The 22,717-nt window shown below is 39.3% G+C and overlaps 1 protein-coding gene across 50 annotated transcripts in view; it reads left to right on the top strand.

Moving 5' to 3' along the window:
* The window catches only part of MLIP (muscular LMNA interacting protein), a 269,496-nt gene that overhangs the window by 114,228 nt on the left and 132,551 nt on the right, over positions 1-22,717 (top strand). For 38 of the 50 annotated variants that reach the window (XR_010835034.1, XR_010835031.1, XR_010835033.1 and 35 more), the window contains 2 exons: positions 13,702-13,857; positions 15,517-15,909. Coding sequence is in view for 44 of the 50 variants with exons in the window: in XM_067005978.1 (XP_066862079.1) it covers positions 13,702-13,857; positions 15,517-15,909 (549 nt within the window). In the remaining 6 variants the exon portion in view is untranslated. Of the gene's footprint in view, positions 1-6,671; positions 7,077-13,118; positions 13,217-13,701; positions 13,858-15,516; positions 15,910-22,717 lie in introns of those variants that run through there. The other 12 variants (XR_010835035.1, XM_067005974.1, XM_067005979.1 and 9 more) reach the window with 3 other exon arrangements.

Below are 22,717 nucleotides of genomic sequence, written 5' to 3'. Positions count from 1 at the left end.
TTAGTAAGGACTTGTGAGCCCCAGCAGCAACTGGCCCAGTGGAACCAAGAAACTTGAGATTGGGATGATTCTGTTTTCTTTTAGAGAGTCAATTCAAATTTAATCAAAATTGTCCTTTCCATTAGAAGAAAAGAAGTGTAAGAAATATCCACAAATAAAGATCTCAGTCAGTCAAGAAGCTCACTGGATAAATATTTATGGAGTGGTAATAAGTGCCACATACTATTCTAGGAAAATAAAGGTGATCCAAACCAAATCCTTACGCTTATGGAGTTTAAAAACCAATGATAAAATTGTATGTGTATTGTATGTATATGTATAACTGAATCACTTTGCTGTACACCTGAAACTAACACAACTTGTAAATCAACTATACTCCAATATAAAATAAAATTTTTTTAAAATGACAAAATTAGATAGGAAACAAGCATGAGAAGTTGGTATGGGCTCTAGAGCAAATAACATGGGCAAAAGTGGATAGAGAGTGCAGGGAAGGGGCTTGAATTGGGGTTGCAGTCTCATGTAGGGTGGTGAGGGACGTTTTACAATTAAAGTGACTTTTGAGCAGAGACCTGAGGAAGTGAAGGTACAGTAATAAGCTTGGGAAAAACATTCCAGGGAGTGGGATTTGCATGCTGTAGGAATACACAAAATTCATCGTGGCTGAAGCTGAGGAAGCAGGAGGGAGAGTCACAGGGACCAAGTGCTGTTGAGCTGTTGACTATTTTAGGGACTTTGGCCTAGCCTCTGGGTGTCAGGGCAAGCTGCTGGAGGGTGTTGAATAGAGAAGTGATGTGGTCTGACATGTTTTAAAAGCTTAATCTTGCTACTGTGTGGAAAGCAACTGGAGAGATGTGACAGATCAGGTTCCCAGGAAGAAGATTCTGAGATAGAGATTTAGCATACAGGAAGTTTTCCCTCTTGGAATTGCTCTCAGGACCAACACCAGTGGGAGATGGGAAGGAAACAAGATTACGCAGAGGGAGAATTGGGCTGCAATGAAATCTCAGCATAAGGCTACCCAACTTGAGGGTAGCTCTGAAACTGGGCTTGCCCTTCAGCATTGTCTCAAATTGGAACAGGGGTGTCAGGTTTTTGTATGGATGCATCAAGCAGCCATTGGATACAGGCTGCCTCTGAGAAGGGGGGTGATTTTACAAGGAGCTTTATTGAACTAGGAACAACTCTTGGAGAAGATAAACAGCTGGGCACTGTCACAGCACTTCCAGCAGCTGGGGATAGTCCTACAGCCCAAAGGGAGATGTGGGTGGTTTATAAGAACATCGACAGTAGGAAGCAAAGTGGACGCAGGGAGACCACTTATGAGAAAGTGATTCAGAAAGGAGATTATTGTAGGTTCTGCTACTAGGACATTAGAAGTAGAAGTAATGAGATAGATTCATTTTCTGGATTTATTTTGAAGGGAGAGCTGACAAGTTATACTAATATAGTGATGGGGAGTTATGAGAAAGCAAGAATATCAGTATGTTGACCAATACTGATATATTGATGGGAGATTATGGGAAACCAACAGAAACCAATATAAGCCCTCATTTTTGGCTTATACAATGAGAAATAAGTACAACTATATGCTGGTGGGGAGAAATTAGGGGCAGGGGTGGGAAACAATTTCAGGAGAAATACAAATAATTCAGTTTCAGATGTATTAAGTTTCAAGTGTGTAAAATATCTAAGTGAAGATGTTAGTTGGCTATAGGAGTGTATTATCCAAGGACGCTCTACAGGCTGGGGAAACAAATTTGGAACTCAATGGCTTATAAATGTTAATTAAAGCTATGGGACTGGATGAGATTATCCAGGAAGTGACTCCTGGGCCACTTCAATGCTTCAGGGTCAAATGACACAAAGCAGGCAGAGAAGGAGGGTACAGGGGATAGAAGGGGACCAAGAGAAATGGTATACCAGAAGCCAAGCTGGAAAGTGATTCCACAAGGGGAGAGTGACCACCAGACACTTATTCCTGTTGGATATATGTTTCTTATCATTTTCTCTGTTCCCCTTTCAAATTCTACCATGTACAAGGCCTATTTGCCTCTTCTGAATATCTAAGTATGTCAAACATTTTCACTTAGGTGCTAGATTTTCTTCAATACTTTGAAGCTCTTGGTTTACTTGAATTAAGGTGGACTATTAGTATCATTTTACCTAGGAGGATATACCCTCAAGAGAAGAGACTCTACAAGCAGTAGTAACAGGAATAGAAGAAATCCAGATGAGGCCAGCACAGATGCCAATATAGATGAGGCCAAACTTAGACGGTGACAGTGTTACCAAACTCAGGTTTGGCTACTTGTTCCTCAAGAATCCAATACTGAGGCATAAGTGTTGGGTAAAAGGAAACATAGCTTTATTGAGGAAGCTGGCAATCCTGGGGAGAAGGTGGACTCATGTCCTAAAGAACCAACTCCCAACTCCCCAGGTCTTGCTTGGAGATAATACAGACAAAAGAGAAAGGAGCTACATGTTTGGGAGAGGGTAGTATTCTATTTTCAGAGATGATTATCATGATCATTGGTGCCAAAGTTTCATCACGTCTTGCTTATGATTGGAACATCATTTTGCCACGAGTCTCTGGTTAGTTATCTCTAAAAAATAAGGAACAAGGGTAGAAGCAAAATAGAACAACTAATCTTCCATTTCAATATGCATCATTAGCTTATTCTTTTGTAAACTAAGTTAAATTTGAAGGGGAACTAGGGCAAGAATCAGGCTTAGCATACTTGAAACTGAAATTCCTCAGTTACAACAGGATCTCATGCATTTTTGATGAGATCTCAGGATTCATTTAAATATCATACAGCCAATTCTGAGTTGTGATTATGATTCCTACAATCACCTATTATTCTGGAGTAGGGGTCCAAACCCTGGGTGATTCCCATCTTCAGAGGAAAAACACCACCCAGGGCTAAAACAGAATGAGAAGTGATTCTGATGTTGGTTACCAGGAGTAGAAACTAAGTGCAGAAGCTGAGTGAAAGCTCCCTGGGGATGGCCTGAGTCTGCTTCCCTGAGTAGCCTACATTCAGCACATCACTTGCCCTCTCCTCTAACTTCATTCATCAGTGGTGTAGCTGTGAAGGTGTCTCCTTCATGAGAAGGAGACTTCATGAAAGTCTTTATCTTGATGTCTCCTAGAGCTTAGAATAGTTCCTGTCACTAAACAGAGGTTTATTAGGATGAATAAATGGGATTTCTAGTGACTTTTTTTTAAAGCACAAGGCATAGAGCAGACAAATAGACTTCTGGATGGTCTTGACAGCTGGATCTGTTTAATCACTTACATGTTTCTTAGCAATATTTTGTGGAGGTGTCTATTTTGTTTTTCCTCAAATTTGTTTTCCATGTCAGGAAGAGAGACTATTTGTTCTATACTGTTTGTTTTAAAAGTAATACCTTAAGATTCTCTTGGCTGAAAGGTATTGCAGTAATATCTGTTTAGTCAGAAGGGTGAAGGATCCCCTACTTCAGCCATCAATAATGCCAGATTTTAAAGAGAATTTTGGATTATATTTGTCTGTTGCAACATTCAACAAACTTTACTTTCTTTTGGGAATAGATTATTCAACAGAACAGTTTGTGTTTCTTAATAGGAGAGAGATCATTAAAAGTTTGTGTTTATAAAATGCTTCAGGGTCTTAGGCAGACCCTACGTGGCCTTCTTATCTATAGAAACAAGTAGTTGTAACTGGAGGCTAGACTCTCCCCTTCTCCCACCCCCAATCCTGTGTCAGTAACTCACTTGGTCTTCATCACCCAAGACTGAGGCCTATTTTTTGACCAGTTGCCATCATTTTCTATTCCAATGAGGATGGTTTCTATAGAAATTGTTCTAAATACATGTGCTCTTTGAGTATATATGCAGTTACTAAGCAGATGGCTGAAGCATGCTATTATAATGCATGACTGTTCTGCTTTTTGTTAAGGAAAAATCATCTTCTATCAATATAAGGAATAGTCTATAATGCCAACAGTTACTAAGAAAACAAGGGAAAGAAAATGAGTACAGAAAAGTTCCCAATAAGACACAGAACAAAATAGCAAAATAATGGATTAATTTCATTGGTTCTCATTGTAAAATGACTCAAGGAAGAAATCAAGTAGGACAAAGGATAGGGGTTGAAGTATTTCCTCTCCCAAATCTGACTGTACCAACATGTGTAAATATTGCTTTATGTTTGGGGGAGGGAATGAGAGAAAAGATCAGAGGGAGAAGGACAGAATGAGATATAGGAAAAGAGCTTCCTTATTGTTTGAATCCACTTAGAATAAACTGATTGAACCACTGACAAGGGATGGATCGTGGAGATGAGTGTGGTCTCTAGGATTTGTTAAGCCTCCCCTATTCAGTAAGGAATAGGAATTAAGATTATATATATATATATATATATATGATATATGTATGCATATACATGTATTTATGTAATTATATAAAATCTTTGTTCCTATTCCTTAATTCAAGATCTCTGATGATCTACAAAGGGGAGGAGAGATGAAACTGAACGTAGAAAGTAGAATAGTTGTTACCAGGGATTGGGGGTGGGGGTAGGGAATGGGGAATTATTGTTTAATGGGAACGGAGTTTCAGTTTGACAAAATGAAAAAAGTTCTGTGGATGGTTAGTGGTGATGGTTGCACAGCAATGTAAATGTAATGCTACTCACTAAACTGTACACTTAAAAATAATTAAAGGGCTTCCCTGGTGGCGCAGTGGTTGAGAGCCCGCCTGCCGATGCAGGGGACACGGGTTCGTGCCCCGCTCCGGGAAGATCCCACATGCCGCGGAGCGGCTGGGCCCGTGAGCCATGGCCGCTGAGCCTGCGCGTCTGGAGCTGTGCTCCGCAACGGGAGAGGCCACAATAGTGAGAGGCCCGCGTACCGCAAAAAAAAAAAAAAAAAAAAAAAAAAAATTAAAATGGTAAATTAAAAAAAATCTCATGATCTAGACTGAACCTACTTTTCTAGTCTTATTTGCCTTTATTCTCATGTATGTTATTTACCAAACTGAGTAACAATAGTGTTCACAGATGTAACATTTATTAAGTATTTGCCTGACACAGAACTTTACATGCTGAATTTAATTGTAATTTTCATGAGAACCCTGTGAAATTAATACTATTCTGATCCACATTTCGCTGGTGGGGGACTGAGCCTTCGAGAGATCCTGTAATCCCGGCTTGGCCCCAGGTCCCACAGCCAGTGGGTGATCTGACTCCCTGGTTCCCTGCTCTGTGGCTACCCCTGCTGCTTACTGCCGTTCTGATAGGTGCCTTCACCTGAGCTTTTCTCTCTGCCTGAAATAAGGGCTATTCTATTTCACCTTCAGAGGTCCTATTCCCCTACTCTTCTAAGTGAACCCAAAAGCCACTTTTTCCTTGAATTACTTACCCCAGGTAAGTAATGATCTCACAACCCTCCAAAAATTCCTCTAAGTCTTTGATACTCTGAGTGTCACAGACCAGCAGCTGGGCACCACCAGGAGCTCGTGGGAAATGTTGAATCTGAGGCCACACCCAAGGTCTCCTCAATCAAAAACTGCATTTAAAAAATTATTTTATGCATTTAAGAAAAATTATTTACAGTTGATTTACAATATTGTGTTAATTTCTGCTGTACAACAAAGTGATTCAGTTATACATGGATCTATCAATACATTCTTTTTCAGATTCTTTTCCATTATGGTTTATCACAGGATATTTAAGAAACTGCATTTTAAGATCTCCAAGTGGCTTATGTATAAACTTTGAGAACTGCAGGATGGGAATTTTTCTCTTCTTTTTTGCTTTGCATCTCTGTATTTGTACACCTGTTTTATATTCCCAATTGGGCTGTAAGCTCTTTAAGGGCAGGAGGGTATTATAGTCTCTTGAATATCCATAAATATACATAGCATAGAAAAAGGCACATAATTTGTTCTCTGATGTAACACAGCACTCACATTAAAAAATTTAGATCATTTACTAGGTCGAAAAGTACTGGGTTATTTGGAATAGTTTTTCCCAGTGTGGTAACAGTATCACTTTTGACAATTGGTTCACTTGTAATGTTTCCAAGAATTCAGGCTTCTGATAATGGTGAAAATGTTAAGAGGTATAATCTAGGTCCCTAAAATAAAACCTCCATTCCTTCCCAGAGCCTTTGGTCTATAACCAGCCCTTGTGACACAACGTCTTTCATCACCCAAGCACAAATATAGATATTACAGATTTGGAGAAAAATCAACACTTAGAAAATAGAAGTGAGAAAGCTGAAGATTCCAATCAATTTCACATGTAAAGCTTTGACGTTCGTCTATAGTCAGGAAACTCACTGTCTTCCAGGAACATTGGAATGGAATTTTGTTTTGACAAATATTTGATTCCAAGCTCTATTTTAGAGCAAATTTAGTTAATAGCAAAACTTCAGTCACTAGAGACACTCCTGTACCATTGCTCGCTAGGTACATGCCAAGGACCACTAATTAAAGCTACTGATTTTTGAAGGGATCGCTGTGTGTTTTCTCATTCTTTATTTAGACCCAGTGTTTGCATGCATTTGTACCTCTAAATGTTCCCAGTGAGTGTGACCAACTGATTGCTGGGATTGTCAGCTGTGCGGGTCCTTCGATCAGCTTCTTGTTGCTATACAGTCTGGCTCCTCTGTTCTTTTTGCAGAATGTCTAATTGGACTACATGCATGGAAAGAAAAGAAGGGAAACACATATAGGTGGTAATTCTTTTTTTACTTCTACTGGCTCCATTTCAGCAGTCAATCTGACCTCTCCTGAAGTTCCACATCTAAAAATTGCCTGAACATAAATCTACTCTTTGGAGCTGACAAAACCCTTTCGTTCAGGGAGGATTCCTCGTTACCTCTTTTTTAGAATTCTTTTTTTCCCTGCGAGTGTGTGTGTTGTTTCAGGGAGTGGCTCCCTTCCCACCTCACTCATTGGTTTGCTCACGCCCTTATGGGATGAATCAATGCTTCCAGAAAGCCAGGGGCTTCCGAGGGACTGCAGGCACAATTACTTCCAAATGAACTCGTGCATCTTAACAGGGAGCATTCAGACCACACCCCAGGTAAAAGGAAGTCTTTCCTTCATGCTTTTGAGAACTTTGAAAGGCTATGCACTGTGGTGTTTGCTGCAAGGGGGTTTGAGGGAGAGATGCCCGGGTGTAGATAAATTTGACTATATCAAAATGAAATGTTTTAGACAGTTAGTGGAAAGGATGAGCAGATAAAGGCAAAACTGCTTACTGGCAACCAAAGAAGATGCCCAGGACAGTCCTTGGCGCAGTGTGAGTGCTGAGAGACACCCTGTCATGTCTCTTCTCAACAAGAAGCTGGTGGCCATCTGTGAGTGTGGGTGTCAACGTCAGAAGGAAGAGAACTTTTAGGGAAATAGAAGAAAGGAAGGCACTGGAGCCCGAAACTGAGCAGTGAGCCTGCATGGCATGGGGGGAAAACAGTTTCTTAAATTATTAGTCGAGTGGCCGGTGAGAAGGTGACAGTCTCAGAGTTTCGAGCACTTGAAACTATACTTAGGAAAAGCTTTTCATCCTTTCAGCTCTAATTTTTATTATTAAACTAGTTTCTCAAGGATAGGAATTAAAATGTGTTTTTAAACAACACTGACAATGGAAAGTGTTAACTGGCATTTAACCAATGCAATGATATTAACATGCATCTGGTTCTGCTTTGTGTGGAAAATGACTTATCACCATAGCAATTCATTTCTGGGCTCCATTGGAACTGGGCTATGGTATGCAGTAAACAGCAAAATTTTTCTTTTTCTTTCCTGAATAAGGGACTCAGCAGTCCACTGGCTAACATGGGGCTCTTCATCTAAATGTTGTATAGTGTAGCTAGTATAATTTCAAATCCTTTTCCAAGTAAATTTTGTGCAAAAAATTCTGTACATCCTTGGTAGGATAAGAGGATGTTAGGTAAAAGTGATGAAAAGAGCCCCATGCTAACAATGTACTTCCAGCTTAAAAGTGAATACCAAACCATTGCCCTTTTTGTGGTTAATCTGAGGTTATGTGTGTGGATAGGAATTTATCCCTGATCTTGTTCTCTGACAGTAAACTAGGAAGATGAAAAGTCTTTAGTACTGTTGGATTTTCCATTTTTATGTTATTCTTCATGACATTTTATGCTGGCTCAACTAAAATTAAAAACAAACAAACTGTTTTCCTTACCTGGTGAAGAAATTTTTTGCAGGCTATGGATGTTCCTGTAAGAAAATATAACAATAAAGAAGAAGGAAACAATTTTATTTATTTTCAGTTGCTTTCATTGTCAACATTTGGTTATGTTTAGAAATTCCTTTGAGGATATGTTCTAAAAGCACACCTCATTCATTGAAGCATCCATTTTTCTTCATACTTTGTTTCAATTTTATTCACTAAAATTGTAACTATTAACCTTTAAAAAGTCAATAGTTTACAATGTATCAGTAGTGATGATCTATTTGTATTTTAGAGACTTTAGTTGCAAGCTAAAGTAAAGAAGTAAATTTTTGGAGAAATAAATCTTGGTCACTCTATATACTTTAGAAGGCAAAGCCACTTACTGTTAATAATGGTTATATGTATTTTGTAACCACAGGGAACTTATACTGAAGTGCATACTGTCAGTATTTAAATTTCATCTGGATAGAACATAAGATAGACCTGTAGTCATCATGTGGGGAGATGAGGGCAGGCCTATAGCACCTGAGGACAAAGTCACACTTTCACCTCTTCTTTGACTCCTAAAAGACTATCTTTATTTCCTACCCAAATGAAATTCTATGATAAATTATCTGAACTACCCTCAGTGATTTCCTTGCTAAAACCCCTCTCCACCCATCAAGATATTGATGAGATTAGTCATGTAAAGAAGACTTCCTAGAAAATAATCCATCTAGAAAGTGTGTTGTATTGTGTATCACTGATAAGACTAGTGGGTTCCCTGAATCTCATGAGGGATCTAATGTCCCTTCTTACAAAGGAAAACATTGATTTATTATTTTTGGATGGTAAGCCTGGGAATTGCGACCTGACTGCCATGGGGGAATAGACAATTATTTTTAAAGGCAGAAAGTAATATTGAAAAATGAAAGTTGGCTCAGAAGGGTTTGTCTGTGTATTTTTTATGCCCTAAGGAATAGGCATTTTTTCTAGAAACCCTAACCCTAACCCTACCCTGTTATAAGCCTAGACCTTATAATCATCTAGACTTACCATCCTACTAAATCCTAAGTTCTCATAACCCATACTGTGACCCTGGGCCATTCTCCCAAACACCCACCATGCTTTCAAATCTGATTCCTGAACCGAAGAGACCACTAGTCCCTTAGTCTGAAGTCCCTCTTCTTCCCTGTCCACATTGAACTCCATGGTTGACCCTTTGCTCTTCTCCCATCAGTACCCTCAGTTTCCTGACACTCACAACATTCTTCTGCCAGAGCCACCTCCTAACATCAGTTCTATAAATGCTGCAATTCACTTTTTCTGTTCCTATGATAGGCAGTTGAGCATTCCTGGAGACATTATCAAACAGCCAAGCAAATTACTTTTACTACAAATTCACAGATTTACATTTAGGCTGGGCCCTTACAATAGTCTGTCAATTCTTTTACTTATTTATAGTCAGGCCTCTTTCCCACTGCATCATCCTACGTCAATGATGTTCCAGGCTTTTCCATTTCTCTTAAAATCATGTGTCACCTTTTCTACTTCTTCCTCAGCTACTGGACCACTTAATGGTAGAGGTGGATGGTTCAACCTTGGACTTCTTTTCTTATTTGTGCTGACTCCCCTGATGATCTCATCTGGTCTCATGGTTTTCAATACCATGTATAGGTCAACATCTATAATAATTTTATCTCCAGCACAGACTTTCCTCTGAACTTTTCTCCCATCTCCACATTTCCACTTGGATATATATTTGTCATATCATATTTGATCTTTATTTTCAAACCAGCTTCACCTCTTGTTTTCCCTGTTTTAGTGAAGAATATCTTATTTCTTTCAGTTATTCAGGTCAAAAATTTTGTACTTGTGTTGACTCTTGTCTGCCTCTTATATCTCACATCTATTTTTTCAGCAAATTCTAAGTTTTTCCTTTAGATTACAGCCAACCCAAGTTTTACCTATCATTTTCTCTCCTATGGATTATTATACTAGTCTTCACAGCACTTATCACAATTGAAAATCCTATTTTATTGCATATTTATTTGGTTTCCTGTCTCCCTCCCACGAGAATGGGTAGAGGTTTTTGTTCACTGTGTGTCGCCAACCCCTAGAATAGAGCCTAGTATCTGGTAGGCATTTAATAAGATCTTGTTGAGTAAATGAAAGTAAGTAGAAGGCAACGTATTCAAGTGAGGTTTGGTTTTAGTAGGAGTGTAGGTGGGTGACTAGATGCAGTGATGAGGGTTTTGGAAGTTCTCTTCAGATTGCTTCAACTATCTCAGTGAAGTGGGAAACAAAGTTGTCAACTTAGAGTGAGAATGAGGAAGAAGATGTAGGGGTTTGAAGAAAGAGGAGAAGGTGTGAGTTTTCTAGCGAGTGGGATAGTAAATGGGCTCCGGAACTGTATAGTATGATTACAGAGAAGAATTAAAGTGCCAGTTGGAGGCTCACGGTCATAAATTTGAAGTGAAACCAGCAAGTGGGGTCATGTGATTTTTTTCTGTGACCACATTTACCCTTGTGGTGCAGGAGGAGAGTAGGTAAGTGGTAGACTGAGTGACCACTATGATTTACCCAAGGTGGATGATGATGTGAGAGAAGGCAAGACATTTGAGGGGCCTGCACAGGAGGAGTTGTGGTCAACCCGGTTATTAAGGCTGGCCAAAAAAAAAAGAAGTCTGGGAAAACTTAATGTTGGAAGGATCAGTAGACTTTCATTTTGGTGGTTTCCCAGAAGTGTTGGAGTCCAGAATTGAAGAGAGGTTGTGGAAAGAAAAGAAGTGTTGATCAGAGAAGGAAAAACTCCTGAAATTATGGTGGTGTTGTGGCTATTGGTTATTGCTAAGGATGTGAAGGGCAAGGAAGAGTAGAGGTCAGTGAAACACGCTATTAGAAAAATTACCCATGGGATATCATATTGGGTATTATAAAAAATGTGGTATTAGAAGGAGTGGAATTAACCCCGGAAGTAAATCTTCAAAGAAAGAAGGGTTTGACTTGGGGGTGGGCAGATGTCTGTAACAAGAAGAGGAAGTGAATGGTGTAGACTTGTGGACGGCAGGAGCTTCAAACCTGGAAGTTTGTAGGTAAGAGGGAAGAAGAATGGTCTGGAAGCAGAAAAGAGTGCACAGAGGATACCTAGCCTACTTCTGGTGGGTCACCCAGTGTGAAAGGGGACAGAGAGCTTCTTGGGAAGCAGAGTACTTCAGCAGGAACCATGGTTTAGTTAGAGTCAGAACATGTAGAGAAGAGGTTAAGGATGTGGAGAGATGTGTGACAAGTGCCTGAATTCCAGAAAGCATATGGTGAAAAGTTTCCAAGAGTTGGATCATGGTATGTTGCTGAAACTCAGTCTCTGTTCACCAGTGCTGAATAGAAACTCAGAGACAGAGTTTTCGGTGAAGTAGAAAAGATTAGCTTTTATTTCTTTGCCAGGCAAAGGGGGCCACAGTTGGCTAATGCCTGCAAAACTGTGTGTCCCGCCCTGGAGGGGGTAGTGAGAAGTCTTATAATGTTCAAGGAACAGGGTGTGGTCAACTCATGGACATTCTTCTGATTGGTTGGTGGTGAGGTAATTGGGAGTCAGCATCATCAGCCTTCTGGTTCCAATCGGTGTGGAGTCTATGTGCTTGTGGGCAGCAAACAGTTAACTTCCTCCACCAGGTGGTGGTTTCAGTATCTACAAAACAGCTCAAAGGGCATGGCTCAGAATATTATCCATAGTCCTTGAGGAAGAACTAAAAGTCCTTGACTTTGTTTAATGGCTAAAGTATTATTATTTTGTCTTGCTTGAGTGTTTTCCTTTCTTTCTGCCTTTTCTCACTTCCCTGATTAAATTTATTCTTTGACTAAAGTTCTTCTACAGGCAAAAAGCAGGTGAAGGACATGGGTGGGGATCTATTCTGGGAAGGCCTCATAGGGTCCTTCTCGGTTACATGTACAAGAAGGTAATAAAACTAGGGGTGTGCATTGCACACAGAGATACAGGGATGACTGGGTTTCTTGTGCAGCTGATGTGATAGGGTTTAAAGGGCATGTTGAGATAAGACACACAAGGGTGGTACGACCTGAAGGGAGAGGAGCCTGGGGGTTCCTGCCGGGGCTATTGCATTTCTTGTGACAGAGGCATGGAGGTGGCAGTGTGGCAGTTTCACTGTGACTAGATAGGGCTGATCGCATCATGAACATGGATTATGTACAAAATGACTCCCCTCACCTTCCAGCCTCTCTCACTGCCTCAGAGTCAGAGCTTTTCTGTATCTCCATTAATTTTCTCCATTCTCAGAGGAGGCCATGTTCTTTCTGTTGTTGTTTTAGCTTTTTCTGCCCCCTTCCTCCAGTACTTTGCTCCACTTTCCTTCTTACTGGTTCCTTCCCCTAGTCTACAGACGTCTTCACATCTATCCTGTTACAGACCAACAAGGGCAACTCTTTGACTGGACTTTCCTTTCTAACTACTCTCCATCTCTCTTCCTACTTCTCATCCAAATGTCTCAAAAGAGAAATCTCCAGCACCATCTTCTCTTTCTGTCTTTCCATTTAGTCCTCCATCTATTACTCTTGACTTTCTGTCCTGATCTCTAGCCTTGGGTCTTATAAAACCAGCATTACCTATCTGCATTCTAATGGGACAATCTCATTCCCAATCTACAGCACTTGGTTCTCAGTGTCAAAAGGACAGAACTCAAGCTTGATTCACACCCAGTGCTGCTTTCCATGTCTTCACTCAGCTGGTTTCCTCAGCCTGGAAGACCCTTATCTTCCTCTTCACTAGGACTTAAATTCCAGGTGCTGCTTTTTATGGAGCTTCCCAAACTGGGTAGGCATCCCTTATCGCTTTTCCCTTCCTATTCTGTGCGTATGCTTTTCCTACTTGTGACTGGTCTATAGGCTGTTTCTTATTTGCTGTTGTATCTCCAGCTCCTCAGTACCTGCCACACAGCAAATACTTAACAAAATGGTTTTTGAATGAATAAAGAATGAATGAAAGAGAAGGTATATCCTCAAGAAGAGGCATTGGTATCCTGGCAGCAAGAAAAGTAAACTTTCAATTTTCAATTCATATTTTAGCATTCTCATTAATGATATATGTCAGAAGTTTCATGCATGCCTGGTGATTATATGAGTCACACTGAACCTGCTAACCTAGGGTTAAATGCATAAAAGTCCTTGACCTCTGTGGGGTCATCACAAACACAGCATCTGGTCTGTTTTGAAATTAACTTTTATCCATGTTAACTTGCAATATTCCAGCAGCTCAACTTGCCAACCTGCTCTTCTGTTGCCATGTCCTACAGTAGGATCTTCCTTGGGTTGTATTTCTTTCTCCGATAAATATTTTCATAAAAAAAGGATCGGACACACTATGAATATTTTAATAGATGTTCTCTTTGCCAACCATACATATGATCATAGGACAATAGGCAATTTATCAAAATAAATGAGATAAATATAATATGTAGAGAGTAAAGTCAAAATAAACCTTTGATAAGACTGAAAGTCTAATTTATTACGTGTCTCATAGGTCTCTTCTGGTGATTCTGAAGCCAAACCTCTGATCTTCACATTTGTCCCCACTATCAGAAGACTACCAACCCACTCCCAGTTGGGTGACACCTCTAAATTCATTGTTAAAATTCCTGAGGAACCAAGTGATAAGACTCCAGAAACTGTAAATAGGGTAGGATTATTTTTTACTATTTTTTATATCAAGCAATTAACATTGAATTATCCATCATAATGACTTGCAAATTTGTATGGATGTTTACTTTCTCTGCTTAAAGTGAGATAACTGGGAAATCTAAGATTGGTTAAAAATATAACTATGTAATAGGAACTTCAGTGTTATCAAATCTCAGGTTCTCTCCAATACATTATTCTCAACCCTTTTGATTTGACATCCTTTTGTTTGCTGTTCACATAATATATTAGGCCTCCTGGCATCTTCCTTCCCAAATATATCTTAAAATAATAAAAACAAAATTTTTACAAAGTTTAAATTTATCTTTAAAGAATACTAGATAAAAGAGCGAGGTGTTATTTTATGTGTAACAGATTAGCAACATTTAAAAAGTGTAATATCTGAATTTGGGGCAATTGTGGATATGTTGGCATGCTTACACTTTGCTGCTAGTTTTGTGAATTTGTACAATTTTGGTGGAAAACCCTTATCCACAGTCATACAACTGTTTATAACCTTTTAATGTTTAAACTCTTGGAAATGCATCCCAGAGAAATAGTACAGAGGAAAAAAAGTGTTATATAGGAAAATAATTAAAGAAAAATAAAAGGAGCCTAATATCTAACAATTAGAGAAAAGCTAAGCATATGATAATACATCACCTTGACGAAGTTATAATTATAATGGTTATGTAATTTCATGGAACATGTTAATCTTATACTATTAAGTGATACAATAGATTATAAAGTTGTATTTACACCCTGATTATACCTATCTAAAGAGAGACCAAGACTGAGAAAGAAATTAAAACAAACAGACAAAAACCTAAAAATGACTTGTGTTAAATAGTGACATTTTGGGTTAAAAAATTTTCTCTTTAAAATGTATTTTAATACTATCTTATTATAAATAAAATGTGACTGGGGGAACTTTGTGGTATTTTTGAGCCAACTTGTAGGAGATAAAATTATCTGATTCTCATTGTCTATATGAAAACGTCTTATCTAGCAAGTAATAATATATAACCTGGGACTTACAATGTCATGTTATTTCAAAGACTGTTGGGACCAAATTATTTCAGAGAAATTCTGAATGCTACATAAAGCACTTCTGGGAAATTTCTCCCTAACAGTACTCAAGTACACATAATATATTCATGGGATCCTTTGTGATTAGGTGCTATGAGAGTGGGACTATAGATGTATGAATCAATCTTGACTGCAGATCTCTGAAGCCTCCAAAGATAAGGGTATTCATTTACAGATGGCAGTGGTATCTACACAGCCACAAGTTTTGCTTGACCATTAACTAAACCCATGACAAATCCCCATTTGTTTTGTGAATGTCTTTATGGAAAACATTGCTCTCTTCCACTCTTTTTAAAAAGTCGTATCAGGATTTATTTGAAAGCAGGTTTTGCTGACTTTGATTCTGAGCCCCAAATTGTTTGGGCTTGGACCAGTACAAACAAGTGGGTTAGTAAAAATAAACCATTAGCTTCAACCCAATCTCTCCTATGCCAACCTGATTTTTAGATATATTCGTAAAAACGTTTGTCCTTGGAGGTTATAAGCAGATTAAGGTTTTAAGAAAGAGTGCATGCAAAAAAGCATTTACCAAAGCAACATCAACACTTTTATGTCTCTACATTTATTGCAGTCTGATTCCAATGAGTACTTGACCTTGAATGTTGGGAGCCAACGGGAGAGATACCGAGGAACATTGACTTATCCTTTAGAGGTCAAGGACAAGGCTTCCCAAGGAAGGGGATTTAAAGCAAACGAACCTCAAGGAATGCAGCAAAGTGACCTCTTCAAAGCTGAATATGTCTTTATTGTGGACTCTGAGGGTGAAGATGAAGTTCCAAGCAGAAAAGGTGAACAAGGCCCCCCAGGGGGAATGGGCACCACAGCTGCTCGGCCCACGTCTCTAGCAATCTCCTCCAGTCTGGTCTCTGATGTGGTACGCCCCAAAACTCGGGGGGCAGACCTCCAGGTTCTATCACATCCTGAAATGCCTCATGGGATGGCTCCTCAGCAAAATCATGGGCCGGTAGGTTTTTCTTCTTGTCATTACAAAAAAAAAAAAGGTTTCATACCCCTTATCTGCAAAGGCATTCCTATTTATTCAAGGCATCAAAGTGTACAAAACTCTCAAGGAAAGAGATATTAAAAAACAAAAATCCCAAGATCATAAACTGTCACAGTGTAAATATAGATAATAAATTCATAAGAAATTAATTTCATAAGATGAAAAGGATTATATACAATTATACTGTGAACTGGCTGAAGAGAATATGTGAAACACTTAGCTGGAGTGGATTTGGGGGAATAGCAACCCTTCCTTCTGAAAATTTTTGGAGAAGGTCAGTAAAGGGAATTTCTTAGGAGAGAGTTCTTGGTAGGCTGGGTGCATGAAGAAGCATATTTCAGAGATGAGAAAGATCCAGCAAAAAGACATCAACTGGATGTAGACACTTTACTTTTAAACTAGTAAAAGAGTAGTAAAATGATACACTAGGAATTAAGAGTGTGTAAGGAAAATCATTTCCTCCTGTGTGACTTCAGGGAAATATTGACTGTATTCCTGGAAACCACCAGAAGCAGGGCTGGCCTCAGAGAATTGGGGAGAAGATCCCACCCCAAAGCTTAGCAGCAAGATTGAATGGTTCGTTTAAGGTGGCAAGGCTTTGATACAGTAGGAGAAGACTCACAGCTGTGATGGCAGGAAAGAAAGGGGGTGAAGAGGGAGGGATCTTGAAGGGAAAAAAAATAGGATGACTGGCTATTTGTTGTCATGAAGTTATCAGATGACTTGGACAAGGCATAGAATGTCAGGTACGCAGACACTGGCTTGGCTTTGGGAGTAAATAATAGGTGCAGAGCTCCCTGTGGCAATGAGCATGAGTCAGTACCAAGATATCCTATTTAGAATCTGCTAGACCAGGCACTTGCAAGCATACCAAAGTAGTTGGGAGAACATTTTTATTGTTGAGTTGGCCTTTTGGTACTACTAGAACCTATGCAAAACTGTAGCATAGGCATCTTATCTTTGGTGCCACCTTATCTTTATTTATGCATCCTTCACTGGACTTCCTGATGATGTATTTATGTCACCTTCAAGCATCCAGTATCCTCATGATGTCTTTTGGTGATAGAAGACTCTCACTGGGGTAGCACCACCCAGGTCTATTGGACTAAAACACTTATTTCTTCTTGAAATTTGTTCTCAGCTAGTTATTGGGAATATTCTAATCATAATTAAACATATTCTCAGTAAGTGTTGTAGGCTTAAACATTTCTTTCTTGCCTTAGGAAAGATGACGAAATAAGCAAGTTGGCAATGTGGAAGTTTCCATAGTGTGTGGAGTGTAGTTTAATGTGATCTTTGAAGACATGGTGATACCAAATATAAATAAAGAAAAATATTCTTAATGAAGCAATGTTTGGATTTTCAATTTACTCTTTTCCCCAACTGATAGATTTCTTCCGCTGAGTTGGTCGTTTATTTTGTTTTAATGTGACCAAATATATAGAGGGCAAACCAGAGACAAAACACACATTTGGGATCTTTTTGCCAAAATCAGTTAGTTAGAAGTAGGTTACAGTTCATGTTATCAAAGCTCCAAGTGAAAAGGCAAAGCTCAGCCTAATTCAATAGTGGTGGATGAGCATTATGGTTACTGCAGATGGAGGAAAACTGGGTCCTGAAATGTTTGGAAATAACCATTTTTCCGGATTCCATTTCTGATAGTAATCCATTTGAGTGACGAATAGTAGGTCATCATGAAATAAACATTTAAAATAAAAGTGAAAATGAGATGACTGTTAAATGTAAGCTAAACAGAAATGGCCAGAGCATTAAAGAAGGCACTCTGAGAAGTTAATATAGTCAGTAGTCGAAGCTTAATGTAAAAAGCCCAAAGACTATCCCATCATTGGATTACCTGATGCCAACAACATCAGCTTCTCAATCAGAAATGCAGTTAATCAAGTGTATTTCTGGTCCACCTGGTAAAAATGAATCCATGTACAGAATTGTCTATATATTATCACTATCAGTTAGTCAGGAATAATTTATGAAGCTATTCCTAAAAAAAATTTACTTAGCTCCTAGTCTGAACTTTAACCTTCCTATAACCTAGCCTAGATGTCATTTTCTATCCACATCGCTGCTTCTTTTCTTCAGCTCTCCTGAACTGTCATCAAAGTATACACGTCATACCTTTGCATCCCTGGTCCTTGATTCCTCTGTGTGTGATTCTTCTCTCTTCTCAGCCCATCTTCATGTGGCCGCGGCTACTTGATGCTCTAAGCTCAGCCCAAGCAGTACCTTTCCCTAGAGACATTCCCTTTGAAGAGGAGTTAGTTTCTCTCCTATATCTTTGTTATTTTCCTTGTAGTTTGTAGTCTTTTTAGAAAATCTCCAATATAACTCCTTTTCACCTGATTATAATGATGGATTTTATCTTTCTTCCTCACTAGACTGAGAACTATTTGAAGTCAAGGTCTGTCCCTTGTTCATTTCTGTACCTCTAGCACTTAGTAGAGTGTCTTGCATATACATGAGGTTCAATAAGGTGTATGAAAAGCATAAATATTTAAAAGTTCACATCTTTGAAGTCCTTGCTCAGATATTGACTCCTTCATGAAGCCTGCTTTGGTTCCTTCAGTGAATGCAAACTCTCCCTCAATATAATTCTGGTAGCTTTTTCTGTACATCTTCTATAACAATTATCCTATTCCAGCATGTATTATAACTATTTAGGTTCATGCCTTAACTCACCTAACAGATTGTAAAGTTTTTAGAGGTAAGGTCCACGTTAAACCCATTTTTATTAAACACTTTTTTCTCTATAGTGGTTACTCTATTATCTTGAACAAAGTCAGTATAAATATTGGGTTGAGTGTATTTTGTGTTCCAAATACTTTTGCTGAGGTGGCATGTTTAAGCAAAAGTACGTTGTGTTAAAAATCATTAAAGAATTTAAAATTTTAAAGTGTAAGTCAAAATTAAAAAGACTGTATAATATAAGCAGTTGAATCAAAAGCCTTTCAAATAAAATTCAGAAAGAAAAGAGTAATGTTTTTGAATGTTAATGTCTTGAATGTTGATGTAGATGGCTAAGAATTGACTTTCCTAGGGATAGTATTAGACTTAAAAGAGAGGTGAATATACATGTATAAAAACAGAATGATTTGTCTGAAAGACCTACAATAAAGCCTGGAGCTAAGACAGTTGACTGTGGGAATAAAAAGAGGGACTTTGTGGGGTAGAATGAACTGGATTTGTTCATTGACCACATATGGAGAAAAAAATCAGTGATGAATGAAATTTATAACCAAGGAAATTGAATGTATGTTGGCATTAACTGAGGAAAGAATAACAGGTCTTGGGAAGGGATAAGAAGAGATGAGATATCTAATGTTGAGTTTGAGATGCCTGGTGGCAGAATGCAATGCTATCAAGAAAGAAGCTGGAACTATGAATCTGGACATAGGAGGGAGATGGGAGACTGGAAGTATTTCCTATATGAGCTGAAGCTATGAGAATGGAGCTGTTTACTCATGGAAATAATGCAAAACAGGAAGACACAAGATACAATGCAGGACACAGTCAAGTATAAAGGGCCAGTGAAAGATGAGAAGCCAAAGAAGGAGGCTGAGAGGGGACCAAAGAAGTTGGAGAGAGGCATTTCATGCAGGGAAAGCTAAAGAGACTTTTGACTAAAAAGTAGTTTATAAATTAGGCCAAATACATAAAATATATAAACATTAATTAATTAATCAATAATTTAAACGTAGCTCAATAATGTTTTCTTTCTAAAACTCAGATGAATCTGATATCAATCATATCCATTCGGGAATACAAAATACCAACCGTGAAATAACATTCTGGCGGCATGACATGTTTTGAGAATGAACATGGAATTATCACATAAGAATCACATGGTTCTCCCCGTTTTATGCCAGGAGGCCTCCTGGAGAGTGCAGCTTCCCTCTCCAAAATTGTACTTTCATATTTTCTAGCTGCCTTGACAGATTTTCTTACTGTCCTGCAACAAGTAATTCTGCCAAGTGGGGCAGCCAGGTTAATATATGTGGCTGCTTGATTTAGAGAAGATTAGAAGCTAGGAGATCAAGAGGCCAAGATCAAAGGGAAGGGAAGGATCAAAAGGCCTTTTGCTGATAGAGTTGGAGGTGAAGCACTAGGGGGTCCCTGCAGGGAGGTGTGTCCCCTGCAAGGAAGGGAGGGGACCCTCTCCTGCATGACTATTATTAGAACCAGATGTGTAGGGATGGGGCTAGGGGTGCGGGGTCTGACTTGGCCGCTGTCTCAATTTGGGATATGGGAGCCCTTCTGCTCTCCCAGGTTAGAGCCCAGAGTCTGGCCCCATTACCTGCTTGGACACACACCTCCTCTGGGCTCCTTCTCCTCTGGGAGAGGGGATGAGGTTGTCTGGCATCCGACCAGCTCTGCTCTGGAAGAGCAGCCTGGCACCTTCTACTAAAATATTATTCTATAATATGATTTATGAAAATAATATAAATATAACACAATAGAAAATATTATACATTTAACACAAGTCAAAATAAAATACAAAACAAAGCTAAATAAAGTAGAGTCTTCAAAGCCCATTAAATATAGGACTTAGGAGGTCATTTGGTGACCTTGATGGGAACAGTGTGAGTGGGGTGATGGGGCAGAAATCAAGTTGAGGAATGGATAAGTAGTGAAAGGGAGGTCACACATTAGAGAGATGGTATGAAAAAGCAAAAATGAGACTGCCAAATTATGGTCACACTCCTCTGGGCAGTTACTTGAGGTCGTAAACTTTAGTGTCCTCATTTGTAGAATGAGGTGATGCTATCAACCTTCCTTGCGAAGATTAAATGAGATTAATTATATGGCCTAGAACAGTTCCTGGCCCACAAGCGTTCTCAGGAATGATTCACTGTATTTAAAAAGTTGGAAATGGTAGCATGTTTGGGGGCACAGGGTAAGGAACATGGGAGGAGGGAAACATTTTATATATTGGTTCAAGCATAGCTTGGATGTCAGAATGGAAGAAAGGACGTGAAAAGTAAGATCAGTAGAACTAGCGGTGGCCAAATAGAGGAGGTTCTTACAAAAAATTCTGGGAAGTTTGGACATTGGCACACATATTAATTAAGAACCTAGATTTTAGGGATCCATGGAAAAAAGATTGCAACAAATTATTTGGACAGGGCATCAGACATAGTAACCTTTTTTATAGTCTTGGGCCTTTGTTTTATAGTGAAATACCCTATTCATACCAGCACATTGTATCAGAATAGCCTTTATATGTCTCTCTTACACCAGTCGATTTGTGAGCCCTGTGATAACAAAAAATCTTCTCGCCTTCTGTCCGCATCATCTAACTCCAATGCCTGGGACACTGTAGGTACTAAGAAAGTATCTGATGAATGAATGAATGAATGATCCTCCTTTTCCTATGTCCCTGTCATATAAATAGGGAACAGACATCATTACATAACTCTTAATTTACAGCAGAGAAAAATTATATTAGAGGAGGGAAGACAGCCTAGGACTCCAGCCTCATAGCTTGGCTGTTGTTTTGTATTTTACCTGTTAAAACACATTGTCCATAGCTTTTGGCCTAGCGATTTAGAGGTCGAAGACTTTGAAAAAAGCTGGGAGGTTAAACTTCCATGTTAGTTCTGCTAACTTCTGAGAAGACTAGCTTGGAGCCACAGGTTCCTGAAAAATGGCATGTTTCTATTAAAATGCAAGGAAGTCATTTGTACATGCCCATCATCAGGATGACTTCCTAACTGCATGCAGAGCAGAGCTACATGGGGCCCAGCAGCAAAGAAAACAAAACAGGAGTCTGCCTTGCATAGCAGGTAATGCCTTGCATTACCAAGTGGTAATGCAGATTCTGGCTGGGCCCACTGATCGTATAATTGCCTTGAGGCAGTTGAGATGAATAAAATGTAGAGGCCCTCATTCTTTTAATTGATATACATACCCCTGACCAACTAATTTTATTGCTTTAACAACCTTTCTCTAGTGCTCCTCCCATTGCCAAATCCCCATTTCCTTTCTTGTTTAGGGTGAGTATACGATTCCATCCTACTCCACCCACTTAACCTACGTTGTCACCGTCCATGGTGAGTGACACTGGACACACCAAGGAGAGTTCCTCTGACTCAGTGGGGGACCCTGGCTCTGCTCTGATGCTGGCAGAATCCCTGTGATGCCTCGCTGGTGGTTGGTTGCTTCTTCTGGTTGAGATCAAATGTACCAATAGCCCGAGAGGCAGAGGAAGTACATTTATGGAAAATCAAGTTGCTTTGACAATTTCAGCAGAAGGGTGAGAAAGACTTTTAAAAGGAGGGTCTCCTGACTTTTGGTATCAGAACTCAAATGTTTGTCTTGCTGGTGAGGAGAAGACGGACCTGTGGATCTAAGAGCCATCATTCTCTCCACCCTCATGCCCAGAGTCTGGAGCAGAAAAAGAGGGGCCAACTGTGGAGGGAGGTGATGATGCCACTGTGGAGGAAGGTGTCAGGATGTGACATCACAACCCTCCTCTCTGGCTTTCTGTTTCTACCCCCACTAGACACTTTATTTCCTCATTCCTGCATGAATGTAACATGCCAGATATTAGACGCTAGGGGAGTAAACTTTAAAAAAACTTAGTACCTCTCTTCAAGGAGCTTGGAAAACAGTTGCACCTGAAAATAATGACAATGAAAGGTGACAGGTTCAAGGAACAGTGGGACGTCTAGAGGGAGGACACCTAGATCATCCTGGATCACCAGGAAAGGTTCACATTTTCTGAGCTGAAATGTGAAAGGTGAGTAAAAGTGTT

This window comes from Kogia breviceps, chromosome 10, assembly GCF_026419965.1.
Source record: "Kogia breviceps isolate mKogBre1 chromosome 10, mKogBre1 haplotype 1, whole genome shotgun sequence".
NCBI lineage: Eukaryota > Metazoa > Chordata > Mammalia > Artiodactyla > Physeteridae > Kogia > Kogia breviceps.
This window is presented reverse-complemented; position numbering and strand designations above follow the sequence as displayed.